Source organism: Protopterus annectens, chromosome 4.part0 (assembly GCF_019279795.1).
Source record: "Protopterus annectens isolate FY-2018-M chromosome 4.part0, PAN1.0, whole genome shotgun sequence".
NCBI classification, from domain to species: Eukaryota; Metazoa; Chordata; order Ceratodontiformes; family Protopteridae; genus Protopterus; species Protopterus annectens.
The window spans coordinates 1,152,617,490-1,152,637,653 of NC_056733.1; the positions used below are offsets into that span (position 1 = coordinate 1,152,617,490).

The 20,164-nt window shown below is 42.1% G+C and overlaps 1 protein-coding gene across 1 annotated transcript in view; it reads right to left on the bottom strand.

Moving 5' to 3' along the window:
• Nucleotides 1–20,164, bottom strand: part of CPSF1 (cleavage and polyadenylation specific factor 1) — a 2,236,766-nt gene that overhangs the window by 519,981 nt on the left and 1,696,621 nt on the right. The window contains exon 26 of the mRNA XM_044069873.1: nt 9,670–9,822. Within this exon, the coding sequence (XP_043925808.1) occupies nt 9,670–9,822 (153 nt within the window). The remainder of the gene's footprint in view (nt 1–9,669; nt 9,823–20,164) is intronic.

Sequence of the window (20,164 nt, forward strand, 5' to 3'; positions counted from 1 at the left end):
TTTGGAGGCCTCTGTTGTTTTGGTAGATTTTTAATCAGCGCCTCCGAGTATGTTTTTGTGTGTTTATGTGTTTGGTTTGCAGTTGTGATAGTTATATGTGAGACTGGGTTTGTGGTGTGCGTGGTTACCTTCTCCTCCTGACTGGTCTTGCCAGTACTGAGTTGAGAGAGCTCAGCCTCCAGTTTGGCTATATAGTTCCATCTCTCGCATATATTTGTATTTGTTGGGAGGAGAAGAGGGTTGTCTGTGTACATGAGGCAATTGTAACATTGCCTCAAGATTCCCAGATTCACCAGCTGAACAGGAGAGGACACCAGCAACTGAGCCTTCGACATGCTAGAATAGTGAAAAAGATTGCTGTGTAACTGAGTCAGAAAGGACCTATAGGGAAATGGGTACTCAATGGAATTTAGGTGAATTAAGTACTTTCTTTTGTTTAAGAGTGCTTTACCTGTATAAAAAATGCTTTAGGAGCAAGTGCTGAGCTTTTCAGATGGAGAATAGGCTGTTTAGATTGCAAGTAGAGCAGTTCTAAGGGAAAAATTGAAGAGCAGACTTTACGGAGCCAGAAATACTTTAAACTTGATTAACCGGCGCTGCCCGATGCTGCTCTATGAGCAACTTCGCGCAAAAGCGTGCAAAAACGGGCTTTATAGCAGGTTTGTCTGGAGGTAGTCTTTACACCCTAATGGCAGAGAGGGAGCACCTGGAATGGTGTACTGTAAGAGAGACAGAGAGAGAGAGTCAGTGAGTTAGATAAATGGAAAATAGAAATGCAAGACAAAGGTGGAGAGAGACTGAGTTAGGTGAATAGTAAGGATGTAGGTAAAAGGTGGAAGGGTAAGGCAGAATGTAAGAGATATTCAGAGGAGGGATAGATATAGAAAAAAGGCAAATGTGCAGGGAAGGTAAGGTAAGAGAGGTAGCTATAAAAAAGCAGTCTTAGAAAGTTGAAATACTAAAAAGGATTGCATTAGCATACATTTTTCTGAGGGATATGAAGTCTGAAACTCAAATGTTTATGTGACATCAATCCTCAATCATTTGCCAGAAAAAAAAACACATTTTATGACGGACAGACCAAAAACAGGAAGCAAGAATCTGGACAGTTAAGAGGTATCTGAACTGGCGACCAGGTTGCAAGCAGGAAGCTATGGCCTGTGTTAGACCCGCTGACTACTCCTTTCCAGCGGGGGACTCCACCCTGTACCTTTGAAGACCTAGAGCAAGAGTCAATATTTGATGCCTGCAGAGCAGTCCCATACCCAACAAACAACCCAAGTCCTTTGGCTGCTTGCACACTGGATTCCCAAAAGGTCTCAGTCACACACACAGTCGCTGGAGAGGAAGTAGCATCTCCTCTCCCCTTGGCAATCAGGAGCTGGGTGGACTGCTGGCAGCAAATATTGTCTGCTACCCTTATGTGCTTTGGATGATTTTACACTTGTCTACAAGAGGGACAGAAGTCAGCAGGACTAGTGGATGCCACATTGCATGAATATCCTTGACACCATTTTTCCTTGTCTAAGACTGAGCTAAAAATACAGCCTTACCATTGATAGTTTCACTAGTAAAATGGGCACAGTGGGGACAAGTTGGCACATCATGCTCTGGGCCAAGGCAAAGTCTGTGACAGTCTTGATGTGGCATTTGTTTTCCACAGTAAAGACAGGCATTACAGTTAGAAAACTTCTAACAGTACAAAGCAACGGGGGACTTAGCACTGAAGATCTCTGTTATGGACTGACAGATGCACTCTACAAAACTGGATGCTTTAGAGTCCGACTGCAAGAAAGAACTGGTAACACAGCATATATTCAGGCACCCTGATGTCAGGTTCAGGGTGTCTGCTCAACTAGCAGGAGTGGAAACGTCTCTGGTATTCAGGCAGGACCAAGGGCTACCACAGCAAAGACATTCTATCAAGTCATTACTGCAACACTGAAACACAGTGAACATCTGGAGATCCTGAAATGAAATTAAAATGCTCCCTCGGGCATCTATGCTTTCCCTTATTCCTCAAAGGGAATTCATCCAAGGAAGAGAAATCATACTAGGATCCAGACCACTGTCACCTAGGCTTTGAATGTATGATGATTTAATGCATATCTTGAATTGTTAGAACTCAAATGGCAGATTTTAAGGGCTGATGTCGCACTTGGCATCAACAAAAAATTTCTATTAAGTGTTTTTCAAGGGTCTATATTACAACGTCGAACTAAAACAAGTTCGAACGTTGTAATATCGAACCCTAAAGTCTGAAAGTTGAATATAGCAAAGCCACGGCACATCAACTTTTTTCCCCAGGGAAAAAAAAAATTGGTAGGCCGTTTTCTGGGCTTTGCTATTTCCTCCATTGTGGTGCGATCTCGGAGTTGATGTATTTAAGTGGGGGGGGGGCAACCCCCCCCCCCCATTTAGTTTACGGTTAATTTTTTTTTTTATCACGGAACAGTGATTTTTTTCCCTGGGAAAAAAATTGCTGTTCTGTGTTGTCAGTTTTGTTGGGTTTCGGACTTTAGGGTTCAATGTTACAACAATCAAACTTTTGTTAGTCCGACGTTGTGATATAGACTTGATTTTCAAAGTTTAAGATTGCTTAGGTATTATACAAACACTTAGTTTTTTAGCATTTTACACATTTTTAATATTTATTATATACTTTTTTAGAAAATATTTTCTACACAAAATAATATTTATGTATAATGTTTCACTGTATATTTAAGTATTTCAATTAGTATATTGAGAGTAAATAATATGATTGGTTAATTAATTTATTTTCCTAATTGATGACAGTATAAATGTGTAATGATTGTGAGTTCTGGTTGTTTCTGAGGGATTCTGTATTAAACAAATGGAAGTGCTAAACTATTTCTGTCCTTGAGTCGTATTTGTCATTTTTTAGGCTTTGGATGTGTTAAATATCTCTTTTCCTACTTCTTGGAAAGGCTGCCAGCTCCAAGAAAAGTGGGTCTTGGTAGAGAAGGGATCCAAAAGGCACTGTCCTGAAGTCTCCTGCACAGACTGGTGCAACACTGAATCCGAAAGGAAAGGTAACACCCAGTCTACATTAGCAACTTCCTTAAGGTTGGAAAAGCACTAACGCCAGCCTTAACACACCGATCCTACACCCCTATACTGTGAGCACCATCAACACAGAGAGTAAACCTGGAACCTCACAGAATCTCTGGTGCCAGACAATACCAACCACCAAAGATGAAACCAGCACCAAGAAGACAGCAACTGGTTGTCTGTACAAGCCTCCAATATTGGCATCAACAGGGCCAATGAGAGGAAAGAACCAGTCACTTAAGAAGAAAGGAAGTGTCTAGCAACCCTAGCTACAGTGTGGTAAGAGTCAAGACTCAAACTTAACCAAAGCCTGCTAAAAGGCCTCATCACATTGTTGCTGTCCAGGTCCACCTTAACACTATGATGTGAGGACACTGACTTGCCTGGACCTAGCAAATTGGATAGTGTGGCTCAATGTAGGCCAAGGGAAGTAAGCTTAGCATCACAGCCAATTTAAATAATGATGATGATAATAACAACAACAATAATAAAAATATCCCCTCTGCAAAAAGAGAGAAAAAAGACTGCCTCGAAACCTGAGGTCTGTGCCTGCCTTTAATACTCATCTAGAAACTCTTCAAGGAGAAGGGAAGATTTCATATCCTCTCTCTCTCGGGCTTTTAAAGGGGAATAGGAGAAGAATAATAGAAGGGAAACTTCGCCCCTCCATGTTTGAACTCGGCCTTAGGTTTCTGGGATGGCTACATAAAAAAGACGGAGCCTCCTCACCCTGCTCCTTGGGTAAAGAACCCCGAAGGATAATTTTTTGTCAAAGAGTTCTTATATGAAATGACTCACAAATCTCAATGTCCTCCAAAATATGCAGTCTCCTAATTTTTTTTTTTTTGCTTCCCCACAGAACTTTGCCAAATGGTTCTGCTAACTACATCCTATCGGCCCATTTGGTTCTGGGAGGGATGGAAATCACGACTTTCCCTAGCCAGACGAGATCCCTATGGTCTATTTATTCCTGCTTGAAATTCCTAACTGACCCTTAATTCCCTAGTGCAAGTAGGGTGATAGGGAGTAGGCCAGTTTACTGGTCATGAGTTACCCAACCTTCTCCATCTGGAAGCTCTCTTCCACCATAGCAGCTTTTCTGAGGTCTGCTACTGCTGTCTTCCAAGGAGACATTTGCCTCCACATGCCGAGTTCCACTCAGCTATATGAGTGCGAATGCAGTTGGACTGCATGTATTTGGCAAGCTCACACTCTAACACATGTAACAACTAGTGCTCTCGGTTTACTATCAGAATGTCGAATGTTGGGATAATTGACCAGCCCAATATTTGCAATGGACTACCAAAAAAAAAGAATGCCAACAATCGACAAGCCCACAAAACAACCTTGAATCCCAAAAAACCCTATTGATCTGAGCCCGAGAGCAAGAACTATCATGGGTCTGGAAGGGGAGGCCAAGTCAGACAGGCAGTATTGTCAGTCTTCCATATTCTGACTGCAAGTTCATCATCAACTCTATTAGAATGTCCGATACTAGACATTCCGATAGTAAACCAGTACTCTTACTAGATGTCACCCACATGACAAGCCAAAACCATCTCTTCTCCCTTCAGATTGGGCCAGCCAGCAGCAGCCACTCCCTGGCCATCTTCTACAGTCACCCAAGTCACTAAATAAACTTAAGTTGCCTATATCATAGTCAGGGCTTTATCCCTCTATGCCAAAGAGCCAGCTTACTGAACTCACATTTTTAACACTTTTTGAGCCCTGATGATACCATAATCCATGTAAAGCTAGTCAAAGAAATCTTAATAAAATAAGGCAAACACAGTCAAAAGGCTGCAATGCTCACAAAAACTTCAAACCTCAATATAAATCTAAAAAACAACTATTGAACCACAGTAAAGGGAGGAAATTCTAGCCTACAAAAAAATGGTACTGGCAAGTCTGAAAGAGCATGAACAGACAGTTCTCTTAAAATATAACAAAGGAGGAAAACTACAAAAAGAATGTAATCATTACCTTTGCTGAAAAAAACAATAATAAATGGAAGGCTCTGATTTGAAAATGACCATATAACAAGTCAAAAAATGACAAAAACTAACAACACAAAGCCGGGATCTGTCTTTAGTAATGCTTCTATCATGAGTAGCAAAGCAAATTCAGAGTAGTGCAAGGGATCACTATGCATTATGGAAGAAAGAGATAGACAAACTTGGGAAAGTTTCTTCATCACAGAGCTGACAGTACATCAAAACTTACAGCTAAATAATACCTGTTGAACAGGGTGGAAGAGATTATTTTAGAACTTGAGGCAACAGTAAGAAGCATCAATGCTGAATGCTGCACATGTTGCAAACTGCAAAATAAGTATAGGACAGCCTCGGAGAAACAGCATTATGATACAGGGTTCCTGCTTGCCAGCTAAATATTTTGGGATAGGGGCCAGGAGGAACCACATTTATAAACAAGTGAACAGAAATAATTTATTAAGAAGACTACAGGAGAAGATTATAAATGGTGGTGTTTTATGGTAGAAAGGAAGATGGAACTTGCAAGGGAACCTTACGGATAAGAATTGGGGTGGTTAATGGAAATTATGTGAAAGAGTGATACATCAAGCTTTTCCTTCAGACAAACTGTGACAAATTAAGTGAAAGTTTCATGATGTTTTAATGATATAGTCTCTTAAATATTTAAAGCCTATGGATAAATGCCCCAGAAGTATACTGTAGTATGCGTCAAGATGATAAAGGAACTGCACTAAAGTATCAAGAAAGAAGTCGCTAGATTACAAAGTGTTTGAGAGTTGTTGTTGTTGTTGTCTTTCGGCTTTTCCCGGTTAGGGGTCGCCACAGCTGAACTCCGGTCTGCTAATGATTGGCAGTAGATTTCTACGTGCCGAGTTGCCAGCTCTGATGCACAACCTTCAACGAAGGTAAGCCTATTCACGCATGTCTCCACACAGAAGACGGTTTAGCTGATAATCGAACAGGACGTCTTACTGTGAGGCGACAATGCTACCGCAGCACCACCAATATATTTATTTATGATGTTAACATGTTAACTGCAAACTAATAGCAATAAAAAACAGCTTTCAAAAAAGAAAAATTCCTATGAATGAAACTTTAAACATCCAGAGACTATTTACTGTAATCTGGTGACCGGGTGAGCTTAGCCAATTGACCCTCTAAAAAACACCACCTGAGAACAGCAGTGGGGAAAGATATACAGCCTCTATGATGAATTCAGTACTTAAAAGTATGTGGCACTTAGGGAAAAAAAATCTGAGAGAAAAAAAAAAACATAAGGATTGTTTGGTAAGCCTTACATATAGTATTTGAGTCTATCAATTCAAACTGATGACTTATAACATGGACAAAACAAGAACATTCAACACTAGATAAAAAAAGGCATTCAGAATGTGTAACTGACAGCTGTTCACTATAAAGTGTTCTTTTACTGCAAATGTAAGCATGTTTGCCCATGTTACACTGAAAACACATCTAAGTATATTACATAATAACAGATGTTCAAACCAACCTGGGTGCAGATGGGACTCCTCACAACCTGCCCTTCTTAACAGCAGGCTAGATATACCTAAGAATCCTGGTTTAATAAAGATACAATGAGGAGGAGGAGCAAGCTCAGAAGGTGGGGAAGAAATGAACTGGTACCTACAACCATCCCTTGGATGTCCACAATTACAGAAGCAATGGAGGAAGAGAAACTCTCCTGCAACAGTGATCCTATTCGAACATCTACTTCCTTACACAACTACACTACTTTCTTTCTAGGATCACTGTTGCAATCATACCATTTCAGAAGATTTCCAGCCCTTGCCCACCATGCTAGGAGGTTGGCTACATTCCTGGAACAGGTTGCAGGAGGTCCAGCAGAAAAGCAGTGGCAAAATCCACCATGCCTCCAGACAGGTTACACAGTTTGTAATGCTTAGTAAAAGTGTGTACAGATGGCCAAATGGTTATCCTCCAGGATGGCTTGGGTATCTACCCCTCTAGTGAAAGCACCAGTGGCCATGTAGAGTGTGGACTGATATACCATGTTTACAATCCTTCCAGGAAAAGAGTAACTGAAGGTAATGTAGTGACAGCTAGCCATTTAAAGGTAACCTGTTTAGAGACTTGACTATTCTAATTTGCAGCAAAAGAAACAAATATTTGCCTAGTCTTTTTCATGGTCAGGTTCTATACATGAAATATCTCATGCATTTGTGAACATCAAAGAAATGCAAAATTCCTTCTCCCTTACTCTGGGAATTATGGAAAAAGACTGGCAATTGGATGGTCTGACTCAAAGCTAATTATATAACAACTGTAGGCATAAAAGAAGAATTTGTAAGTAAAATGTGTCTGTCCCTGAGGAGCAATACGATACACACACAAGTGCCAGAAATGTACAAGTTCTCCTAGCTAATGCCACAGTTCCTTTAAAAAAGGTTGTTTTCCACATCGAGTACATGAGATGGTAAGTGGTCATCTATTTTTTTAACCAAGTAAGCTCAATGGATGGTCCCTTTTCAGGGATGACCAAGGTGCACTATCTGGTAATGGACTCAGGCAAATGGAGACAGAACATCAAACCCTTAACTACCGGAATCAGGGGACTAGGTTAATTTTCCAACACAAAGCTCAAATTTAATAATGGAGCTACTGCTCTTTTGGGGTTCCTTATATGGAGACCTCTTTGCAACACTGCTTAAACAGTAGCAATAAAGCCATCTGGGGAAAGGCTTCATCAGTAGACAGGCTGAGGTTGCAGACAAATGCACCTTCACTAAGGAATAAGCAAAACCTGCTGCACACAGTTCTGACAGGTATTGTAGAATAAAGGGCACTATTGTCAAGCTAGGACTAAGGAGCCTGATTCCGCCTTTGAAATCAAATGGGAAACGGTTTCCATTTAATTAAGCAGGACTTCTTGGTACCTCTACAGGGTTTTGTTATGGAATCCAGCTAAAAACAAACAAACAAATAAATAAATAAAAGGGCATGTTGTGAGAAGACACTAAATAAAACTGTGATTGGAAGTCCCTGTGAGGAAACTGATATCCACATGTGAACTTACTCTATCACAGGGAAACATGAAACAATAAGACCTACAGACACACACAAATGTGGCCAAAATACAACTACAAACAATCTATCAATCAATGATAACTGATAAAGAAGCATCTTCCCCATTAGAGTGCTTATCTGTCCAGACATTGATCAAGACCAAGACATTAAACTGCAGGACACTTAGTAACAATGCAGATGACCAATAACTTAAGGCAAGAAAGAAGTGAAGATAGCATGGGTTGCCTCTTTTTTTTAAAACTGGTACCATGGCAACATCCCTGGAGATGGGTTGCCAGTTTGTGCTTATGCTACAAGGCTAAGGTGCAAAGTTCTAGAAGCTGGGTCAGATGTCAGACCTTGCCCATGGCTAAGTTCCCAAAAGGTATGACTGCAACAGTGATTGATACAAAGAGCATCATCTACACTCAATACGTCAGGCACACATTACTCTTTCTCATTGTGAGCTGGCACTCTAGTACAGCAAGAAGCAGGCTTGCTCAGTAAAACATTATGCAGCAAGCAATAGCCTCATTCACTGGCCTAGGACAGCTATGGAAAGGTTCCTAACTTAATTTACTTGTATGCAAATCATCCGTCAATGTAGTCCCACATTATAAGATGTTTAAAAAGGAATAGAATGGGCCTTCCTAATTATTCTACACTGTAATCATTGGTTGGAATCAAGAGTTTATTCAGGCCTTATTTAGCCTGGAAGGGCAGAGGGAAAACACAGTGACTGCAGAGTCTGAGTATTCTGCAACACGAACATCAACTAGAGTTGGGAGGTCAGGCAGCTGCTGGGTTACAAGGCAGCAGAAAACAAGGTGACCACAGTACATGAACACTAACAAGAGTTCAAAGCTCAGTCAAATCTTGGATAGTCTGGGGTGGGGGCAGCTGGAAACCAATGTGACCATGGAAGCCTCCCCCTATTACTATACCAGATTAGCTAAGGGCTGACTTAGGCATTCAGGATACCATTCAACAGTCTGGCCTTTTTTGGCAAGGGAGGATTAAAGATTAGGTTTTAATATGGTTCAGTCTGTGTTCCACACAGTAAAAAAAAAAGCTTAAAATTATAAATAATAAAATGTAAAGAATGTGCTAGAAGAAACAGTAATCTTAACTGAAAAAAAAATTTACTAACAAAATATAACTCTAAGGTCAAACAAAACCAGCTTCATCAAATTGCAGAAAAGAGTACAAGACAGTGTTTGGTCACTGCTGGTGAAATTCTCTCAAAATAATGAGACAATTCATAGATAAGGACAACTCCAGTGCAAAGCCACTAAATAACCTTAGCAAAAACAGTACTATTTACTAAAACATGACAGAAGGGGATCATGTCTGCTCATGCAAGAAGATACATGGCAGTAAACATCTCCCTGAAAATAAGTAAAATTACATGACTGCTATAATCTTGCAAATTAATATGAGGTACTGCAAAGATAACCACAGCCTTCACTAATTCTCATGTTTACATCAGTCTGAAACTTTTTTCCTGAGTTTTCAAACTGCAGCTAGAGGTTAACAGAATTTTAAGATATCCACATACCTGTCGGTTAAAATACAGGAAACCTTTGGGACAGTTAACATTATGAAATGGAGCAAATGACTCAATTGGTCCATCAATAGTCATTGGATGCAGACGTAAAGCTCCACGAGAAGTGATAAGCAGCCAGTGGGGACAAGGACCACATATGAAGACCTGAAAAATATAATAAGTACAAAGTTGATCAGAAAGATACTTGTACAATAAAAATGTATAGTATCTATTAGACATAGAACTGCAATGCAGTGATATTAGATTAAAATGCTCAAAACTAATAAATACAGCAGCACATTTCATCGTACTTTTTAATATTTTTGCCAGTAAGTGCTGTCATCAGTCTACCAAATGTATCTTGCATTAACATTTTTGCCACACTACTATTTGTAAGGAATATATTCCATAAAACAGACTATGCACATACAATAAAATCTTTGCTATTATGTATGATCCTAAAGGTATGTTCAAAGAGAAACTTGCCAAAATAAATATATGTGATACTAGTACCTATAACTATCACATGGTCTTCAAAAGGGCAATTTGCAGTAACAGCTGGCACATGGTTCCTGACCGTCTTTTCATGGCATGCTGTGTCTGACCTTTAGCTCATTATTCAGCATTGGCACACCATCATGTACCTGCATCTATGCAGGAGGGTGAAATGGACCCCAACGCTTCTCAGTTAGGACTACCCCCTGTCCCCCAATAAAAAAAAGTACAGTTTTGTACCTACCATAAATGTAGATGTTCGAGTGTTCACACTGCTGCAGTCATTACACTTGGGTTATCCTGCTGTCAGGCGGTCCCGCAGTCAGCCCGAATTCCAAAGTCTTGGTCCGGCGTCGGTTGCTGTCGCTTCTTCCCTGATGTCAGTGTGCCAGGGGTATATAAGATGCATCCGACGCCATTTTCTTCAGTTTTTCTTGCCCCAGATGTCAGGTGCCCCCAAGTAGGTAGGCAATACATATTGCTAATCAAAAATATACAATAAAAACAATACCTTCAGTTACTAGCAAATACACCCCAAAGGTTGTATAGGATAGAAAGGTATAGATAAGTCCAGCTAGTTCAGAGGGGATGGAGGGAGGGTAACCTGGACTGCAGCAGTGTTAACACTCGAACATCTACATTTATGGTAGGTACAAAACTGTACTATGTTCATCGTGTTACACTGCTGCAGTCATTACACTTGGGTAGAATCCCAAAGCTGAGGTTGGGTGGCTGGTCTAAAAAGAGTTAGGATTGGCTATGAGGCCCTGTAGAACTGCAGTGGCAAATCCTGCTCTGGATTTAGAGTAAAGAGGCAGGTGGTAATGCTTGGTAAAGGTGTGCACTGAACTCCAAGTTGCAGCCTCCAAAATTTCCTTGGTAGGTACTCCTCTGAGAAAGGCTGTTGAAGTGGCTGTTGCCCTGGTGGAATGTGGCCTAATGTTATTTGGGACTGATTTTCCATGCTGTGTGTAGCAGTACCGAATACAGTGTCCTATCCATTTGGATATAGTCTGCTTTGCGATAGCCTTGCCCTGTGATCCTGCAGCATATGCTACAAACAGTTGCTCAGTTTTCCTGAAAGCCTTTGTTTTGTCCAAGTAGAAGCATAGCTGCCTGTGTATGTCCAAAGAATGCAGAAGTTTCTCCCCTTTATTCTGGGGGTTTGGATAAAAAGTTGGCAAATGGATGGTTTGGTTAAGAGCCACACTAGATACCACCTTTGGCATAAAGGTAGGGTTTGTCCTTAAAGATACCCTGTCCTGATGGAAAATTATAAAAGGTTCCACTGCCATTAATGCCCGTAGCTCTGAGACTCTTTGTGCTGAAGTTACTACCAGGAGCAGAGCTGTTTTCCATGATAAAAATTGTAGATCGGCTGTATTGGCTGGCTCAAAAGGTGGTAGTGTCGACTTTTCCAAAATGAAATTGAGGTCCCAAGTTGGTGTTGGTGCTCTCTGGGGCGGTCTTAAGTTTTTAGCCCCTCTGAGATACTGCTTTAGCAAGGGATGAGAGAATAAAGGAGGATCCGTATTGTAATGTGCTGAAATGGCAGAGGCGTGGATCTTAATTGATGAGAAGGATAGGCCTCTGTCCAGCATCTCAGTTAAGTATTGTAAAATCTGAGTAATGTTTGGAACAAGAGGGTCAAGGCTGTGAGCCTGGCTCCAGGCGCAGAATCTCTTCCATTTTTCTGAGTAAGCTTTCCTGGTGCTAGGCCTCCTGGCCTCCAAAATGACATCCATAACAGCTTTAGAGAGAGGTGTTGTCTGTTTGACTAATGTATCTGCCATGCAGCTGTGCAGGATCTGATTGTTTTGTTGAGTAAGAAGGTGTGGAATTTGAGGCAAAATCCATGGTGGGCCTTGAGCCAAGTTCCTTAAGATAGGGTACCAGTGTTGGCGTGGCCAGTCTGGCGCAATCAGGAACATCTCTGGTTTTTCTTGGCTAGCTTTTAGGAGTACCTTTAAAAGGAGAGGCAGTGGCAGGAAGGCATAAACTTTTAGGTTTTTCCAGCTGAATAGAAGAGCATCCACTTTCCATGCTTGTTTGTGATAAGTCCTTGTGCAGAATTTTTGTAGTTGGCAATTCAGTGGGGAGGCAAAAAGGTCCATGTCTGGGCATCCCCACTTTTGCGTTACCATGCTGAAGATTTGTGGATTCAATTTCCATTCGTGAGGGTCCATGATATTTCCATTTAGATCATCTGCCAGAGTATTTTTCTTTCCTGGCAGGAATTGTGCTTGCAGGTGAACTTGATACGTTAGAGCTGTGTTCCACAAGGTCATGGCTTGCCTGCATAGGGGATAAGAATGAGTGCCCCCTTGCTTGTTTATGTACCACATTACTGTGGTGCTGTCTGTCTTTAGTAGTAATTGTCCTGGATGTAGAAGGTCCTTGAAAGCTGTTAGGGCATTTTGAACAGCCAACATCTCTTTATGATTGATGTGAAGATGCATCTGGTCTGTGGTCCACTTGCCCTGAATGCATTTTCCTGCCATGTGTGCTCCCCAGGCGTAATCCGAAGCATCTGTTGTTAAAGTTTGCCTGGCTGTGGGTTGGGTAAAAGGCTGACCCTTGTTTAGGTGACATGCCTGTACCCACCATCGAAACTCCTGTTGTAGGCAGGGAATCATTGGTATTACTGCTTCTAAACTGTGAGAGTGTTGAGTCCAAACGCTTTTCAGGTACCATTATAATTTCCTCATATGCAGTCTGGCATATGGTATTAGTAGTATGCAGGATGCCATGAATCCCAGGGCCTGCAGAATTTTTCTTGCAGGGAGATGGGACTTTCTTGCCAGTAAATTAAAATATTGAGTTAGTTGAACTTGTTTGTCTGGCGTGAGGTAAGCCATCTGGGCCGTTGTATTTAAGCTGGCACCCAGGAATATAATTTGTTGTGAGGGCACTAGTTTTTGACTTCTTTTCGTTTACTGTGTACCCTAGAGAAATTAGCAACTTTCTTACAAACGCCAGATGCTGTAGAAGAATGTCCTTTGTCTCTGCTTGAATGAGGCAGTCGTCCAGATATGGATATATTTGAATTCTTTTTTGTCTGTGAAATGCAATTACTGGTGCCAGGCACTTTGTGAAGACCTTGGGCGCAGTAGATAAGCCAAAGGGCAGTGCAGAGAATTGGTAGTGCATTGTACCAGCTTTGAATCTGAGGTATCTTCTGCAATTTTGTCTGATAGGGAAATGCAGGTATGCCTCTTTGAGGTCCAGAGTAACAAGCCAAGCCTTCTTGCCCAGCATGGGTAGAAGCTGCTGTAATATCAACATTATGAATTTCGGAATATCCAGGTAAGTATTCAGAATTGAAAGGTCTAGTATGGGCCTCCAGGCCTTGTCCTTTCTGGGGACCAGGAAGAGTCTTGAGTAAAATCCTTGTCCTTGTTCCTGTTGTGGTACTTTTTGAATAGCTCTCATGTCCATGAGGGCTGAAATTTGTTTTTGTGCCTCTGCCCATTGATTTTGTGGCAGGTCTGGCATTCCTTTTAGCCTTGGTAAAGTACGAAAGTGGAATCTGTAACCTTTGAGACACAATATTCAGGACCCATTTGTCTTGGGTGATTGTTTGCCAGTTTTGAGAAAAAAGTGCTAGTTTTCCCCCTAAGGGGGCTTCCAAAAGGGACGTGCTTGGCGTATGAAGGGGAAAACCATTGTGACTGTTTCCTGTAAGGTTGAGACTTGTCCTCACCACCTTTTGGGGTTGAGGTGCCCCACTGTCGTTGTCTGTTTGAACCTTGGGGTTGAGATCCGCCTCTTGGGTGTCTGTATCTGCCTCTCTGTGGTCTGTCTGACACTGGAAAGGACCAATTCTTTGTTGGCCAATTTCTGCTAAACCGGGGTGGCTGTACCTGTAAGAAATCCTTGACTGTTTGCATAGATTTAGCTTTATCCTCCATTTTCTTTAACACCTCTTCTGCCTTAACACCAAACAAAGTATCATGCTGTAAAGGAGCATCCAATAATTTTGCCTTAACATGATCAGGTAAACTTTGTTCTTTTAACCAAGCATGTCTTCGAATCACAGAACCTGTAACTGCGGCTCTACAAGAGGCCTCTAAAGAATCAAAAACACATTCCAGAGTATGCTTTCCCACCTGTTCAACTGCATGCAATAAATCCTGCATTTCTTTACAATCAGGAGCTTCTGTGCTTGCAAGCATTTTCTGTTTTAACCGAGCCATTAAATATTGTTGGTACTTAAGCATGTGAAACTGGCAATTTAAAGCTCTTACTGCTAAAGTTGCAGAAGTGTATACTTTCTTCCCCCATCTATCCAAAGCTCTGGAATCTCTGTCAGAGGGTACTGGATTTTTTGCAATGGAAGCCTTAACCCCTTTTGGACCCTGGGAAATAGTTTCTGGATCAGCAGAAGGGTTTTTGTAAAGAAACTTGTGAGAGTCGGGGACTCTATACCTATCTGGCTTGGCTGGAGCAGGGGGCAAAGAGTCAGGAGATAAACTGGATTCAGAGAACACATCATCCACAATATCTAGCACAGGCAGAATAGCCAAGGGCCTGTGTTGAGGCAATAAGAGAAAATCCCTGAGCCTTTTCTTGGATTCTGAGTAATCCTGGCTTTCCCAATGGAAATGCTCCCTCATGGTATGTAAAGTTTCCCCAAAATAATAATCCTCAGGAGGAGAGGCTGAAGGGATAGATTCTTCAGCATCAGAGTCCTCATGGGGGGTAGAGAGTATCCCTGGTCTGGAGAGGAATCAGAGGAAATGGAAACCTGATCAGAGGAGTCATAGTCTGTATCCTGCCTAGGCCTTTTCTCAGCAGGGGGATGGGAACCCCTGATCAGAGTAATGAGGTCTTCGGCCATTTTAAGCATCTGTTTCTTAGGCATGGAGGACTGTCCAGGAGAATGCTGCACTTGTTTCTTTGTCTTTAATGGTGCCTTTGTCTTGGCTGTTGTTTTAATGGCAAGTTGTGTAGGTCTGAAAACACCCTCAGAAGCCGATGCCTGCTCAGCGGCCCTGGACCCATCAGAGGGATTAGTTTCCTTAGGCCCAATACCTTGAGTTTCCAGAGGCCTAGATGTCTCCATATGGGAGTCGGAAGCGGCCTGTGGCTCTGAGGTAGCAGGTGTCTGGGGCTGCGAAAGCGCCTCACTGAGAACCAGCAACCGGCCTAAAAGAGGTTTCATCGTTGGTTTTGGACCTCGGATGCCTGTCTTTATCCTTGTCTTTGCGTTTTTTTGGTATTGAGGTCGTCGACTGATCCAACGGCATCGTATAATTGAACCTTCGGCCGAAGTAGTGCAAAGCAAAATCAAAACGTCTTTTTATAGTGTGTTTGTTAAATCTAGCACAAAACCGACAACTAGTGACATCGTGATCAGGGCCTAGGCATGGAATACAGTAAGAGTGGAAGTCCTTATGAGATATTTGCTTCCCACAAGAAATACAATTATTAACTTTTTCTGACATCGGTCTGAGGCAAGAAAAAAGTTTCCCCAATGGGGTACTTAGCTTTATTGAAGACTTCAGATCTGAAATTCGACTTCGAAAATCTCAAGAATCGGCCAACCGGCACTTGCGAACTGCTTCTGCCACGGGCACTGCGCGGCAAGAAAGAATGGAGAAAATGGCGCCGGATGCATCTTATATACCCCTGGCGCACTGACGTCAGGGAAGAAGAGACAGCAACCGACGCCGGACCAAGACTTCGGAATTCGGACCGACAGCGGGACTGCCTGACGGCAGGATAACCCAAGTGTAATGACTGCAGCAGTGTAACACGATGAACATCTGCTGATACAAATCTGCCAAAAAAAAGTTATAAAATTAGAAATGTGTATAACTTACAAAAAAAACAAGCTGACCTAAAGGCACCAGGGATAGGAAAACAAGTACTAAATGCAGGAGGTCTTCCGGAAGATTTAACATACATTTTCATACAATATCAATTAACTACTAAGAGAAGCCTCCTTAATGGTTCCTATTGGTGGGCTTATCCTCTCCCCCACTCAAAATTGGACATACTTTTCTATGCGCTAGAAGTATGTACTCGATGACATGTTGTCAAACAATGACTAGATAAGTGCACTTGTTTCCCATGTTCTCCACTCTCAGCCTATCCCTGCAGGGAGCAGAATCTTGAAGCATTTGCTAAAGAGTGATATACAATAATATAATTACCCAATATATACACATAATCCAAAGCCAAGCTAAATGGAGAAACAAAGACACCTGCAAGGGTACAGAGGGAGGACATTACAATAACCTCCGCTGAAAACTGGCTCATTCCAAGTCAGACTTTACTGGTAAACAAATGTTAAATAAAATAAATAAATTTCTACCATACTGAGAAAAGTCATCTTTGTTGATCGAATGATGAAGCAATAAAGTACATCTGCATAAGAAATTACCAGAAATGTAGATGCTCGAGTAAATCTGGTGTGTAGTACAGATATCAGAAATTCCTGCCTCAGAAGTCCGACGGCAAGCCCAAACATCAGAGCTTTCACCTTCCTCCTCCAGGCCTGGTAGATTCCCTCCCTTTCTGATGTTAAGGAGTTAGTAGTATAGAGAGACACTGGTTGCCAGCACCTTCAGGTCGTTCTTGCCATAGCAGGTTTAAGAACTGCTCCTAGAAACCAAAGCACAGCCCTCTGATGGATGAACCATACCAGGTGAAAAAACACAACCAGAAGAATCCAAAGTCAGCACATGCACTGTGCTTCTTATATCCTTGAATAAGGATCCCCAATCCTGAAAGAGGGTGCAATAAAGAGGTCATGGATGTAGTCTGGGCACCAGCCTCAAACCCATGATGTACTAGGAATAGTGGAGAAGGGTGAGACTGGGTACTGCAACAGTGAATCCACTTAAACATGTACATCTATGGGAAGTTTCTATACAACTGTATTATACTGTGTGTGATTCACTGGTGCAAGACTGACTGTTAGGATGTCTCCCAGAGCCTCAGGAAAAGAGGAAAGCTGGCCTGTTGTACTGGCACGGGACACAAGGCCATGGAAAATCCTACCTTGACTCTAAAAATGATGGCCAAGATAAAAAATTTGTCAAAGTAGTGAACAAACTGTAGGAGAGTGCTGGTCTGTAGCGTGCATGTATGCTGGCATCACCTAATTATGAAAAATCACTGCAGCTTCCTCACGTTCTGACTCACCAGATGGAGAATCAGTACACAGGAGGACATGCACTCCAGGAATCTAAGGAATTTCCTGGCACTGATTCTGTTGAAAGTGGCAGTTTCTGGAACACATCACACAGTATGAGGCAGAGGGGGCATTTATCTCACATAAACTAATGCCCCAACCTCTGAATTTGGGTCTGAATTCCTTTGGGGGGAAGCCTCCTTTTTTGTTTTAACACAAACGATTCTCCAGAGGTTGGCTGCATAGACTTCATGAATTCCGTGAAAACGTGGTCCTGAGTTGTGACCTGTGTGGTACGAGGCTCATTCAATGGCAGCTGGGAAAATCCAACCAACAATGTTTTGATCTTTGCTCTCTTCAGCCCGTGCTTCAGAGTGCAGTCTATCTTGCAGGCCTTGGGACACAGGTGGATGTCTCATACCTCAAGGTGTTCTCCCTCAACTTCTTCCCGAGCCAACAGTGCTGAGGCATCACTCTTCCCACTCAACGATATCTCAGCATCAACCTCCAAGACTGATCGAGGACCTAGCAGTTTTGGACTGAAAAGATGCGTCATGGGCTGAAAGGCCTCAGGCAAAGGCACCACAAAGGCACTTTACCATCACTAGGATGCTTAAACTGGGGTGGGGTGGAGGAATCAGACTCCACAAAAGTGTAGTCAGCATCCTGAACCGTCTTCTTCTTCAAGTGTTTTACCATAGGTTTGTTCTACCTAGACTAGTAAGAGGAAGAGCCATTGGAAGCCACGACAAATCTAGATCACACATGGCTTTGGATTTTTTGGGGAAATACATTTCTCAAGGGATTCCACCCACCATACACAGGACTTTTGGGAAAGTACAGTTGTGTAAGTGCTACTTATCATTGCATAAGTGGCATTTTGGGTTACTTGCCAAGATAACCCAGTACTGGCCTGCTTCCAAAAGCTCAGTCTCCCCCCATTCTCACTTCCTGTGACAGCTGATTGGCTGGATGGGTCCCCTTCATATGATCGAAATTTTAAAAGTTCAACTTTCATATGACCGAGACCATAAAATTGAACTTTTAAAAGTTCGAACATTCTGAATGGAGCTCTCCATACAGCACGGAATCAGAAGATTTCCTTTTTCCTCACTGCAGTCCAATCTTGGAGTTGGTATATTTAAATAGCAGGGGGTGCAGGGGGGATTGCCCCCCTGCTAAAAACATACCGGTATTTTTTTTGTTTAGTTTTACTTTTTTTATCAGGTGTTCGAACTTTTAAACGTTCTATCACATGCTCTCAGTCATATGAAAGTCGAACATTTGAAAGTTCGATCATCTGAAGTAGACCCAGATGGACATATCCTGAAAGGGAAGCCTTCAGCTAAGACAAGAAGTGAGTCGTTCATGATTCTTCACCTCCACAGAGAAGGAAAGAAAAGTACCTGAAGCCATAATCATCTACCAAGAGTAAATTCATAGACAATCACAATACCATACAAAAACCAAATCCAAAGAGATTGAAACCCACCTCAACAACAGTCAGTCTGGATGCTGGCAAGTGGGTGTTGCAAATGAGGCAGTGACAAATACGTACAGTTACTGTTACAGGTAAGGAGGACTTATGCAACTGTACTATGTTCATCATTCCCAATGCCTCAGTGACATTTTCAGTAGATTCCTAAAGCTTACTCTACCCAGGAAGCTGAAGGATAAGGATCCAGGAGCACCTGGACAATGGTTCCAGCAAAGCCCGTTCTAGATCTGGAAAAGGAATCCAGTGCATTATGAAGGTATGAACACAGAACCTGGTTGCTGCCTCTAGAATGCTTCTGGAGTCAACCCATTTCCATTATGTCATCAAACAAGATAAAGCCCTAGCTGAGTGAGCCTTACCGTCGCCTGAAAGAGATTTACTACTGTGGGACCAACAGAAAACAAATAGCAGAGAACAACCACTGTGCAATAGCTGGCTCAGAGACAAGTTGACCTAAGCCCCCCATACAGCAGACAAACAGCTGTTCAGCATTCCTAAAGGGATTTGTTCTATCAAGCTAGTACCTAAGCTGCTTGTGTACATCCAAGTTATGTAGAATCTTTTCTCCCTTGTTTTTTGGATCAGGATAGAACACTGGAAGACAGACAGAATGATTCAAGATAAACTCAGAAATGCCTTTAGACATGGATTGCAGATTAGTGTGCAACAATACCAAGTCCTTGTGAAAAATCAGATTGGGTTGGCCCACTATGAAACCTGTGGAGCAAAGTCTCACCTTGTAGATGTCAAAGTACAGTCTTCCAAGTAATGAACAGTAAATCAGCCTGAAAGGCTGGTTCAAAAGGAGGTAAGCTCAAGTTCTCAAGCACAAAGTTTAGATGTCAAGGAGGAGGAATTTGCTTTTGCAAGTGCATCACATGCAACTCCTTTCATAAGCTCCATACATGAAGCCAATAACTTTTTACCCGAGTAGGCAGCTGGGTCGCCAGTAAATAAGAAAAGCAACTTGTCATACCCCAGGAGACCCTATTTTTTCTTGAGCCTTTTTAAAAGCTGCTGGAAAATTCCGATACTGTTGTCCAGCAGGCAGGTTTATAAACATCCTCCAAGGCTGGTAAGATGGGGGATAGCCACAGGACTGGGTATCCTGTCCTCTATAACGTCATATATCCTCTACCTAACTCTAGAGGTAGTTCCCAACTGCTCCCAAGAAAAAACAGCATTAAATCAAGAAGAAGAAAAGTGAACACTGGCTTGAATTTAGCTCAGGTTCACCTTCCAAAGAATCAGACTGACTGGACTCAGCGTCATCTAAGGAGTCACCATTGTTCTCAGATTTCTCATCATTCTCTGAAACAACAGAAAGGTCTCCAGCCAAACTAACACTAGAGTCAAGTATGGAAACACAGACA